Source organism: Bubalus bubalis, chromosome 11, assembly GCF_019923935.1.
Source record: "Bubalus bubalis isolate 160015118507 breed Murrah chromosome 11, NDDB_SH_1, whole genome shotgun sequence".
NCBI lineage: Eukaryota > Metazoa > Chordata > Mammalia > Artiodactyla > Bovidae > Bubalus > Bubalus bubalis.
In genome coordinates this window covers 3,084,477-3,097,488 of record NC_059167.1, presented here as the reverse complement: position 1 = coordinate 3,097,488, position 13,012 = coordinate 3,084,477, and the positions used below count along the sequence as shown (strand labels likewise).

At 46.2% G+C, this 13,012-nt stretch overlaps 1 protein-coding gene across 4 annotated transcripts in view; it reads right to left on the bottom strand.

The window, feature by feature from the left end:
- Nucleotides 1–5,968: 5,968 nt before the first annotated feature.
- Nucleotides 5,969–13,012, bottom strand: part of PTPN21 (protein tyrosine phosphatase non-receptor type 21) — a 76,349-nt gene continuing 69,305 nt past the window's right edge. For 3 of the 4 annotated variants that reach the window (XM_025295117.3, XM_044924658.2, XM_025295118.3), the window contains 5 exons: nucleotides 11,966–12,187; nucleotides 9,690–9,818; nucleotides 9,222–9,456; nucleotides 8,671–8,831; nucleotides 5,969–8,431 (listed from right to left, as the gene is read on the bottom strand). In XM_025295117.3, the coding sequence (XP_025150902.1) occupies nucleotides 8,303–8,431; nucleotides 8,671–8,831; nucleotides 9,222–9,456; nucleotides 9,690–9,818; nucleotides 11,966–12,187 (876 nt within the window). In that variant the 3' untranslated portion in view covers nucleotides 5,969–8,302. The remainder of the gene's footprint in view (nucleotides 8,432–8,670; nucleotides 8,832–9,221; nucleotides 9,457–9,689; nucleotides 9,819–11,965; nucleotides 12,188–13,012) is intronic. The other variant, XM_025295120.2, reaches the window with a different exon arrangement.

Sequence of the window (13,012 nt, the reverse complement as noted above, 5' to 3'; positions counted from 1 at the left end):
TCTGTTGCTGCTGTAACAAGTTCCACCAACGCAATGGCTTAAAATAAAACCTCCCAACTTACAGTTCTGGAAGCAGAAGTCATAAAGCCAAGGTGTTGCTAGGGCTGCATTCTTCTTGGAGGCTCTGGGGAGAATGTGTTTTTCGCCTTTTCCAGTTTTCAGCGGCTGCCTGCATCTCTTCACCTGTGGCCCGTGCCTCCATCGTCAAGGCCAGCAGCGTGGCATCTTCAAATCTCTCACCTCTGCTTCTCTCATCACGCCTCTGCTCACTGTGACCCCCCCACCTCCCTCTGAGAAAGACCCTGTGGTTCCTCTGGGCCCACCTGGATAATCCTGGACAATCTCATCTCAAAAACCTTGATTTAATGGCATTTGCAGAGCCCCTTTTGCCATGTAAAACATCCATAACTTCAGGGGACATCTCTGGGGGCCCGTCAGTCGACCACGATTGTAAATATCATTAACCTGATAAAAATGGTCTAAATAAAGACACAGTCAACCTATTGACTGTAGCTTGGCTATGTCATGAATCCCAAGTTGCGGTCTATACTGAACATTTATGACTTTTTCATACTGTTTCTGATTCAGAATTTTTAGACATGGGATATGCTTCAAGAATCTGGATTTCAACACATTTCCAATGTTGCTGTTGCTGATCCAAAAATAAGCCCATTAATAAATGAAGTGGACATTCAACCAATGATACATTGCACTACCTTGTCAATCCTAATGGAAATTAACCCTGAATATTCATTGGAAGGACCGATGCTGAAGCTGAAACTCCAATGCTTTAGTCATCTGCTGCGAAGAACTGACTCACTGAAAAAGACCCTGATGCTGGGAAAGACCGAAGGCAGGAGGAGAAGGGGACGACAGAGGATGAGATGGCTGGATGGCATCACCGACTCGATGGACACGAGTTTGAGTGAACTCCGGGAGTTGGTGATGGACAGGGAGCCTGGCGTGCTGCGATTCATGGGGTCGCAAAGAGTCAGACACGACTGAGCGACTGAATAACAAAATAAGTGAAGTGGACACTCAACTAACAACAAGTTGCACTACAGGGATGATTGTGTGAGGAGCTCTGCCAACCTGCAGGGAAGTGCATAAATATTTATTCTTCAAATACATTAATTGTTCCACAAATGTCCTGATTAACAAAGTTGGCTGTTTTGACAAGATGCATTCTAACTCGTAAGTGATTGATGATGGTGGAAATGTGTGATGCCTGTAAACGACTAAAAGAAACATCTATTGTCTGGAACATAATTTAAAATAACCCATTGGAGAAATGGGACTAATTACATACCTTTGCAATAAGAACTAAAATGAAAAAAAAAATAGACAAAACAGCTGTAATTGTACTATTCAGACACAAATAATATCTTGCTACAATATTTATTTTATGGCAAAAAATAGACTATAATATATTCACTTCACATATATTACATTCATTCAAACTCTTTTGCCTATTAAATGTACACACTTTTACAAACCAATGGCAGCTCAGATTTAAGCTCTTCTGATTATACATTATATATTGTTTTTACATTGTTGATCATCAGACAGTAGCACATAAAATTGCTTTTTAAACTAGAAAATACTAGACAACTACATATACAATATTTTGAAAAGGCAGAATTCCCAATGCATTGCTTGAATTATAGGGAACTTTCTGAGAAAATGTATTTCATAAAAATTGTCTCTAAATATTTAAGTTTCTGCGGACATTTGAGTCATATTAACAGCAGCTGGAATTTTTAAATACATTATTAACCAGATATTCATTTTTAAACTATGCTTTGCTTAATTTGCTATGGGTGGGGTTTGGACTGCTTCAGTTTTTAACAAAGAAATATACAACAACATCCTGTCTCGCTGCAGTGCGGTCTTCATCTGAACCAAGTAGCGCTGTTGGAACTCGGAATCCCCCTCAAGCACAGCCGAGGGAGACACTGAGGTGGCTTCATAGGAAAACGTTTAACGTCCGCGTGATAAAAGCTGTTTTATATTTTAATGTAAAAAATTACTTGAGAATACAGTAAAAAGCAAAAAATATATTCTAAAGGCCCAGTGCCAACCTTCGGAGTAAGGTTTAACTGTTCAAGTTTTTTAAGGCTTAAAAGTTTAAAAAATATTTTTATTTTCTCCCCTCATTTTCAATGTGTTGTTTAGAAATTGAATACACTGATAACTGTGTAATAGCTCAATTCTACAATAAGAAATTAAGCTGCTTACTTTTAATATAGAATTGAAAAAAAATCTAATATGGAGAGCCTAAACGCACACTAACAGAAAAATCTTCAAAAACGTTAAGAATCATCCCTGTACAACAACTACTTCAACTTCTCTATTGAGCCACAAAACCAAACTATGCAAATAAAACCCACCAAAGCACTAATCTAGAAGTTTTACAAGTTATAGCATTTTTTTCCTTTTTTTTTCTTTCACCTTTTTGTTTTGTGGGCTTAAGATTTTGGTTTCTTTTTAATCTCGTTTTTATTAAGCCTGTTCTGAAAATGTTCGTCACCTGTCGAGAACATTTACTTTTCTTCAGGCTCTTTGTTAGGCTGACAGCACAGTGGGCGCGTGTCCAGTGGTGCCCGATTCTCGCGACCACACGGACGGCAGCCCGCCAGGCTCCTCTGTCCATGGGACTCTCCAGGCAAGAATCCTGGAGTGGGCTGCCATTGCCTTCTCCAGGGGATCCTTCCAACCCAGGGATGGAACCTGCTCTTTTTTGCATCTCCTGCATTGACAGATGGATTCCTTCCCAACTGCACAACCTGGGATTCCTAGACTGGGAAGACTGAACTTAGATTCCAGTCTGGTCCAGACTGAACCAGTATGGTAATTATTCCAGTAAAAGTACAAGACCATTAGATCCCTTCAGGACAGTTAACTCTAAGATTAAATCCCTTGTCAATAAATATTTCTCATTCAATGGTCCATTAATTTCAAGTGATTTCTAATAAATTTCTAGAAAAAGATGTTTGGAGACTCTCGTAGCATTTATGACAGAGCAGTTGGACCTGTGATATTTGCAACTCTTATGAAAGATGAGTGACCAAGCTTATCCTCCTCGCTTATTTGTTCAGTTCTCCTCAGCTGATAAAGGGGCGCATGGAGACGGAAGGCCATCGCCATTACATCAGTCTACCCCAAAAAGTAAGGGCCGACAGACACACGTCCGCGATAACCCAGATAATCCAACCGTCTGAACTTCCCTGGTTGGTAAAGACCTGCTCCTGAGAGTGAATACATCTTTTCTTCACTAAGCTTTCAGAGCTTGAATTTAAAATACACGTGAGCACTCAAAATGGTGGTGGTGACAACCGAAATGAAGGACTGGGCTTTATACAGTTTTAAAACCCCTACCAGTCAGTTTAAAATCGCAGATTCATTACCCTGGCGTCAGGAACAGCTATAGCCAGGGTGGGGGCACTATAGATTCACAGCCAAGACATCTTTGAGATTTTTAAACGGTCCTTTTATACGACACACCACAAAGTCATGTTTAATGGACGGAATCATGTTGAAAAGATCTACCTAATAAGTGATTTTTGAAAACCTTCCAACAGCACGTTAGCCACACGGTTAGATCTGTGTGCACGCTTGTGTGCTAAGTTGCTTCAGTCATTTCTGACTCTTTGCGACCCCACGGACTGTGGCCCACCAGGATCTCCGTTCATGGGATTCTCCAGGCAAGAACACTGGACTGGGTTGCCATGTCCTACTCCAGCGGACCTTCTCAAGCCAGGGATCGAACCTGCATCTCTTATGTCTACAGGTAGTTCAATTATTCCCTTCTTGTCACTCATTTGTATTTATTTGTGATATTAAATAGCATAATTTAAAATAAGTATATGGTTACTCATTGGAAAGGACCCTGATGCTGGGAAAGACTGAAGGTGGGAGCAGAAGGGGACGACAGAGGATGAGATGGTTGGATGGCATCACCGACTCGATGGACATGAGTTTGGTGGACTCCAGGAGTTGGTGGTGGACAGGGAGGCCTGGCGTGCTGCAGTCCATGGGGTCGCAGAGTCGGACACGACTGAGCAACTGAACAATAGCAACATACGCTTACTATCTCTTTCTGAACCCGGCAACATATTGGATGAAGTTCAGATTTACTCCAGTTTTTAGAAAATGAGTATTTTACATATTTCTAGAAATACGCCACCAGCCAGGCCCACCTCACACACGTGTGACCTAGAGACACTCCAGCTGTGGGGACACTCGCCATGGGACTCCAGTGTCCTCAGCTGGGGGCCGCGGACCTCCCGCCACCTCCCTGGCCCAGGCCCACGGTCCCCGCCTCCTCCAGGCCAGGACCACCCAAAGGCAGACACATGGCAGAAGCAGACAAGGCGGGGACGTGCTGCCAGCTCACCCGCCTCCACCCGGCGCCCTCATGGGGTTCTCGGCACCCCGCTCACCCACCCCGTCCCTGACCTTCACACGCCACTCGAGTTTCTCAAACGATGGGACACTCGTGACGTGGAACTCCCTGACAAAACACTCATCAATCTGACTTCAGCTGTGTGCTGAGGCCCAGGCCCCACTGCCGGGCAAACCAGAATTGGTCCTGTGCTCTGGCCAGCAGGGTGCAGCGGGGAGGAGGCTTGCCCTGTGCGAGTACTGACGACGAGGGTGTGACTACCTTTTCAGACCCCTGTGGTTTCAACAAACTTTGGGAGAACAAACCAGAGTTAGGGCCCACTTACAGTAATATTTCCCTTTGTAGACAATACTCTCAATACTTTCACATACATCGGAACTTTTAGAGCATTATTTTTATCTGGGAACTGCCTGTACTACGCCAGTTTAACCACCCAAGGACCCTTTCAATTATTTTCTAAAATCCTCTGTCCACACACCCCTAACACATGAAAACCTTAAACCACCAAACTTTCTGATTTTTTTAATTATAGATATTTAGGGTAAATTAAGCTCTTATTGCAGGACTTTGAAAAACTCATGTTCTTTCAAGAATTGTTTTCCCAAATTCCTAATGGACCTAGCCCTCTTTTTGAAGTGTCTGTCCCTCAGTTAAAAAAAAAAGGGTCCCCTCTAATTTAGACCATTTAAATACACTTTAAACTGGAAAGAGAGAGTTTAGCTTCTTCTACCTGAAATGCTGATAGAAAGCAAATTCCCTAAATGTCTATCCAAAAGAATTCCCTTTAAAAGTCTGATTTTTTAAATGATTTACAATAAACTGTCATTCTTTATATTTTAATAAGACCACTGGAGTGGGTTCGACCCTGGGTCTCTTGCATTGCAGGCAGATTCTTTACCATCTGAGCCACCAAGGAAGCCCAATATAAAGTTTTATATTACATGTAGTGAGAACATTTATATTTCCTTAATATTGTGAACATTAAGTTACTGACCCACTTGAAAGGACTATTGTCTTTTCCCGATGAAGCAGCAGAAAGGCTGCCCATGCCGCGCTGCCGTCAGCCCATCCTCACTCCTCCTCGGGGCTTCGGTCCTGGCCTTGGTCTTCCCGGGAGCTTCAGGGCAAGCACAGCTTCTGTCTCAATCCTGCCAACATGGTTCGAAGGCTACATTCTAGGGTTTTCTGAATGTTTCACAATGGATGTTCCAGAAGAAAATAAGTAAAGAAGATTGCAATTCCAAATGAGGTTCTAAAACGAACACTTTCCGTGTTCAAAACTATCCACCAGAGCATTTCATCTGAAGAGCCCACTGCTCAGGAGAGCTGATGCCAGAGAGGCAGCACTCGTCAGCGGAAGCACTGGCTTGTAAGCTACTGTGTGCAAAAATGCACGTTTTGGTAATTTTGATATGAAACTAAGAATATCAACCATCAAAAGACACTAAGATACTGAAGCACTGTGTAAGTCTGGCAGACAGAAAATCCTCAACTCAGACACGCTGAGCTGATGAAACCACAACATTCTCCAGTTTGACCTTGAAAATCATATTACTCCAAAAGTCCAGAAATGTGGATTTATTTTTATTCAGAAATACTTTCATATTCTCTGTTCATCAAAAGTTTAAAAATTCAAAAGGGACACATAAAAATTACATGGGTCTTAGAAGCTACGTCAAACATGCGAGTTTTAAGAGTGACATTTTATACAGTGTAATTTAGCCCTCATAATTTTCTTATAATCAAATTATAACAGGAACACAAACATACCATATATTACTCTTTAAAATTTTGTTTTACAATATGTTCTTGTCAATGGGACACTTCAAAATGTTTAAACCTGACAGAAAAGCATTAAAAAAAAAAAGTACCAATGGAAGAAAAAAGTGTCAGAAACACACCTGTCCTTTACCTGGTGTGAAGATGGGAACCACTGCAATAAAAAAACTCTGAATCCATTCTCCTGGGGAGCACGCTCTGAACATCCACACTTGGGTCTATTGTTCTTTAAAATCATTTCAGACTTAAAATCAATTCTTTGTTACCAAGTGAGAAAGAGGCCCACTTTCAATATTCACTTTCATTGATGCCGTCTGCATTTCCTCTTAAGCGGTTGGTTTCTGGGACAGAGTTAGGCAGGGACACGCTGTTTGAAGGAAACCCAGTCTCACAGCTAACCGCAGACTCGGTGGGACAACAGTGAGAACTGCTTTAGGAGTGAACCTGGCACCGGAGCCGCCCTCGGACACTGTTCACTGGGGGAAGTAACCCTGGGTTTCACGTGTGGGAAGCTTGATGTGTTGGAGAAGTGGCCTCCGGAAGAGAAGTCTCCTCAGCTAAACGTGCAGGCAGTCCTCCATCACCTCCTCGGCCCCGAGGGACGAGCCCTTCGCAAACCCCCTGCCCATGGGGAGGGGCCTAAAAGGGGTCTTGGGGGCTCGGAGGAGGGGGAGCCCGAGACGCCCGCAGGGGTGAAGCTAGAGGAATGAGGCGAGGAAACCCCAGGACATCCTGGACACCACGGTCATGTCCCATGGCCTCACAGGTCTGGGCTGTGGTTTGGGAAGAAGAGGTGAGACTATTAACAAACCCTTCCCTTCTTTCAGCCAAAAGAAAACAAAGCCTCTTCACAGCTTCTTTTAATAATATAAACCTGATTTGTTGTTTTTTTTTAAAGAAAGAGTTGTAGGTGGAAGAACTTCAAGGAAACAGAGGGAGCTATTACCCGCGACAGGCCCTGAGTCTCCCGGGGGGTACCTACGGTGGGGGGGGGTCACCCACTCTTCCCGAGCCCCGCTCCGCCCGGCGGCTCAGTGTGAGTGCAGCTGACACTGCGTGCTTTGTAAAGACCAAGGCAACTTGCATTTACCATCCTGCGCTTCCTCTGCATGTGATCTCCTCCTAGTCATCCTCGGTACTCTTACCCCTGATCCCTTCCAAAACACTTTCAATATGTCTGCTCTTATGTACTGTTTCACCTATAAAGCAACATATATATTAAAAACAGATTTGTTTGCAACCAAAAAAATTGCTTAAAACCATCTTATGCAACTGTTTTCACTTCATTTTCAACCAAAAAAAAAAAAAAAAAATCAAACACATTTGGGTTTATGAATAATACTGAAAAAAAACAGTGAATCTGATTATTCTCATACATGTATTAAAAAAATGTGCCTTTATTCCCCATGTTAACTCTCAGTAACTGACTCATTTCCGTACCTTAATAAGTTGAACTCTTGCTTGGAAAATATAGAAGGTACAAATATATAGAACTTTTAGGATTAAAAAATTTTCTGAATATAAAAATGCTTTCTATGTTTCAAAAATAACACTTTTGGATTCTTGTTGTAGTTTTGGGTTTGGTAACTTACTTAACTGTTAAGTACCCAAGGGTTTTTTAAAAAAAAATAACATGGTTTTAAATACAAAGTTATCCAAGAACCACTCACATCTGTGGATCAGCCCCATGAAAAGTTTAGTTTCTCAGCAAGAAAACCCCAAATATTCTCGTCATAAAATAAAATTCCATTATCAAAAACTAGCTTAAGATAGAAAACTATACGCCTTAGTGATTGCCAGAATTGCCCAGCACAGCTTCAGTAAAACAGAGAGAACTGATCGAGAAAATACAATCTCCACATGTGTGCAAGTGCTGCAAGTCAGACAGGGGCGCCGGGAGCCGCGGCCTTGCCCTGGGGCTCCGTCCTTCCCGGCGCGGCCCCTCCACCTCGGCCCGGCCCTGCTCCTCCTGCGGCTCATCGGACGCGGCGCCCCGCGCTCCTCCCGCCACCTACGCCCGACGCGGCGCCCGCGAAAGCGAAAGCGAGAGTAGGCCAGCACGTCTCCGTCCTTTCCGAGCTGTGAACGCCTCCGTGACCGTCCCGGCGAGCGCGGGGCCTAGATGAGCCGGGAGCTCCTGAGGAACTGGATGAGCACGCGGTACACGAACGTGTACTGGCACAGCGTCTGCACCATCAGCATCCGCTGCCGCCGCAGCATGTCCAGCACCCGCGGGACGTCCAGCGCCTGGCGAGGGAAGTGGGGTGAGGGCACGGCTCCCCAAGACCCCGGGGCGGGGAGGGGGAGGGGAGGTCCTGGGGGAACCTTGCTGCAGGCAGGCAGCCTCTTGGCTACTCGGAGTCTCCCGCGGAGAAGCCCAGGACGTTTGTGCAGAAAGCCCTGGCAGGCCACGGGGGGCAGGGGTACCTCTCTGCCCGGCCCTGCGCCCGGCCCCCCTCTCCCCGCGCCCACAGAGGAGCAAGCACCTCGTTGTGCTCCAGGCAGGCGATCATGATCTCCGACAGAATGACGACGCCTGTCCGTCCCACGCCGGCACTGCAGTGGACCAGCAACGGGGGGTTGGGGCTTTTGGGTTCACTCGTGCTGTTTGTATGGCGTCGAACAGACTGGATCTCTTCGAGGTATGCTGTGAAACACGGATGACACAGACAGACACAAGGCACTGAGGCCGATCAGGCCGACTTAGAAGGCGGCCCCAGGCGCAGGGCACCGGGAACCGGTGAACCAGCCCAGCTACTGGCCGACAGTGCGGTCTCGGCGAGCCCCCACCTCTACCTGCGCTCCCGTTTATTCTCACCCGCAAAATGCAAAACTCTTCAGGGACCAGGAACTGCCTGCTGCTGACCAACCAAGTTATACTGTAAAACCTCTGCACTAAGCTTTCCCCTGAACGCTTGCAATTTTCAGTTTAAAATAAGCCCAGCCTCGCATGCAACAATACAGAGGCAGGAAAGGAGAGGCTCTGTAGGTCTGCCTCTGTGGCGGCCTTCGCGGCGCTGGGAGTGCAGACGCTTACACAGAAAGCCCTTGAGGTCCTCGGGACAGCCGTGCTCGGGCCAGTCGGTGTACTGCAGGTGCCAGATGGTCCGCTCCTGCCCGCTCAGCAGGTGCTTCATCTTCAGGCCCGTGGTGGCGTAGCAGCCGGAGTCCGTGCGGAAGCGGGTGGTGATCTTGAACCGCCCGTAGGTGACGGTGTTGTGCCTCGAGCCGAGGCGTGGCCAGTACCTGAAGCTCTTTTCCCTTCCGCCCTCCTGTCAGAGACAGAGCGCTCAGAACCGCGGCCCTGACCGGCCGAGAACGCCCCTTCACGGGGATCCGTCTCAGAAACGCGGCCCGAACCGGCCGAGGACGCCCCTTCACGGGGAGCCGTCTCGAGACTCCGACCTGCGCCCCCGCCCCCTTCTCTGAAGTCACGACCCACAGCGTGACCGTCACTGTCCGTCTGAGGCCGCGAGAAGGTCAAGGAAGAGAAGTGAGTCCTCACCTCCTCCGCCGTCACCATGGCTATAATCGCAATTCCCTGTTCCCACACCATCTGCCAAAAGTCTGGGCAGGTATTTTGCAGTGGTCCCTGAGTGGCAATATAGTCCCATTCAATTCCACTGACAGAGACCTGAAATTAGGGATTTAAAAAATGAGTATGTGTGTGTATAACACATGCATATACATTTGTTCATGGTAATACTTAAAAAGTGAACTGAACTATTTAGATAAAGACTTTCATCTTATTCTTTTTCCTTATTAGTGTAATTTCCATCACTGACACTTTTATAAGCACAAGCATTATGAGTTTATATAACATCTATATGTGACCTGGGACAATTTCCTTAATCTCTCCAAATCTCAGTTCTCATCTGCACAATAAAAATACTCCCTGCCCTCATGTTGCTGGGATTACTCAAGTCAGTATATTCAATGCCCTGCACATGACAGGGTCTCAATAAGTGGCTGTTATTCCTGCTGTTAGGTGCTGGTTCTTATGAAAATAACACCAGCATCATCACACCCCAAAGTTCAATCACAACCTTCCCTCATGAAGCACGATACATACTAGGATCAAGTACAAGCAGTTAAGTCAAAAACCTAAGTCACGTGTCAAACTTCTGGGGGCGGGGAATCTCTTCCTACAGAAGGAGTTCACCTCTGAACTTCTGAGTCAGGATCACTCCATATAATGATACTAAATTTCCACTTAAGATTGAAAACCTTCTGGAAAACATTCTAATAATTATGAGAGCTGTAGTCAGGAAATGGGGTTAGATCTCGGCTCCCCCACTACTGAGTGATGGCCGTAACTGCTTCCCGAGTGCCCTGGGTAAACCCTGGGACTAAGACCGCAGCCTGAGTCATGCCACCACGTCCCACCGGCCCCACAGCAAACAAGGACCAGGGGGAGGGCTGGGGGCAGGAGGGGCGACACACTTCCTGACTCGGAGGTCAGGACAGCGGCCCACACCGCGCGATACGGGGCGATCTGAGAATTCCTCCTGCTGTTGCTGAAGATCTCGAAATACCACCACAGAGCCTCAGCATTCAACTCTCACCCATCCAGTCACGGGAGACAGGATACGCTATTCCAAAGAAATGCTCTGTTTTTAAACACGTCACCTCAGTCACATCCGACTCTGCACAACCCCATGGACTGCAGCCCTCCAGGCTCCTCGTCCATGGGATTCCCCAGGCAAGGATACTGGAGTGGGGGGCCGTGCCCACCTCCAGGGGATCTTTTCAACCCAGGGATGGAACCCAGGCCTCTTATGGCCCCTGCATTGGCGGGTGGGTTCTTTACCACTAGCGCTGCTCAGAGCTATGTGGCCGCCTGCAGGGAAGGGGTTTGCGGGAGAATGGGTGCCTGTGTATGTCTGACTGAGTCCCCTCACTGTGCCCCTGAAACTATCCCAGCGTGGTTAATCGGCTACACCTCAATACAAAATAAAAAGGTTTTTAGAAATAAAAAGCTTATGCACAGATTCCCAAAGACTGTCAAGGGCAGACTGCTGGGTCTCCGGGAAGTCTCACTTGCGAAATGGCTCTCATCCAACGTCACCTGCAAACTGAATAAAACGTGGGAAAGAAGAGAGAGAACACCTGATCGTGGACACCTTCTCATTCACTCACTAGAAGGAAACATCTTCTTTCCAGAGTAAGGAACTGACTGCGCAGCCAGTGTGAACAGAGGCTGCGGAGACGGAGAAGGCAGAGCCTCTGGCTTTTCTCACCATCCTCGTATGGACCATCCCTTTTTCTACTTTACTGGGCATAACGCTACTTCAGGTAAATGGCATTACCCTGTTTCGGGGCCAGGGTTGCGGGGTGGGGAGTGGCACCGCTTGCCCACAGAACAAAACAGTGTTTAAAAAGGAGAGAGTGGGCAAGGAGCGCAGACAGCTCCAGTGTGAGGGACGGCATTGGTGACACCATCCGACACACACGTGTGTCACATCAAAATGCACGGAGGTGCATGACAAGGAAAAAGGAGCCATTCAGCTGCTCCTGAGAGAACCTGTGAGCTAGAGAGAGGGCTTCAGATTCAGAAGCACCAAGTGCTCCAGGCAGACAAATGAGCGGCCCCGAAGTCCTGGGGACAATGCTGGGGGCAGAGGGACCACACACCGTCCCCCCAGGGGTACGGATTTCCCAGCCTGCAAAACAGTGTCAAAATGGTTCAAAACAAGGGTGTTTTTTGAAAACAAGTCTCGCCACTCTTGTGTTAATGATTTAACTGAGGACTCTGCCCCACCATCCTAACACTCCCCTCACCTTGATGTGGGAGGCGTTGATATAGCCAGTGTTGTTCTCCTTGGTCGGGACCAGCTCCACCCTGGCGTCATCGTAGGGAAGCACGTCCTGGAACCGATTTCTTTCTGCGTTTTCAGGGAGGCGTGCTGTTGAGCACTCGCCATCAACTAGCCGTTTTTTAAGAATTCTTTCATATTCTGTGAATACCATTCCCTGTTCTAACCGCTGTTCCAGAATTTTACACTGGAAAACACAGAGTGAGAAATAATATGACTGCAGTCCCACGCCACGCACAGCTGCATCTTGACTGCACGTCTGAAAACTCGCTTTCTGCCTCAAGTCTAGTGTTACCCAATACTGAAAATTCTAGATGAAACCAAAGTTAAATTTAACACGTCATTACATCGAAAGGACAAATGAAATAATCTTCTTGGTGAGAAATAGAATGCAAAGTTCTGTTTAAACTTGTTCTAGAATAATTCACTGAATTCGTTTTCTCTAAATCTATAGTCAATTACTTGACCCCCTTAGAAAGTTTGGGACTGACTTGTATACACTGCTATAATTAAAATGGATAATCGACAAGGACCTGCTGCATAGCACGGGGAACTCTGCTCAATACCAGCTGGCAGCCTGGATGGGAGAGGGGTTTGGGGAAGAATGGATACATGTACGTGGATGGCTGAGTCCCTTTGCTGTCCACCTGAAAAGATCACAACATTGTTAACTGGCTATACTTTAATATAAAAAATTTTTTTTAAATTACCTGACCCCCTAAGAACAGAAAGTTCTCCTGGAGAACAGTAAATCCTAGAGTAGGATAATTAATTCCAACTTCTATGAACAAGTGCTTCCACTCTGTAATATGATATATAAAACACTGAAAATAATCCATGTTGGAAATTATCTCCAGGATCCAGGTGTAAGCAAAGTAATTTTTGCTTAGCATAATTCATGCCTGCCTAATTTTGACAGAATAGAACCTCACAGCAAATACGTCTCAGTCACAAAGAAAGTTTTGAAAAACTCAGTAGTTGTTCACTGTTAAAAGTTTTTGATGTCAGGACA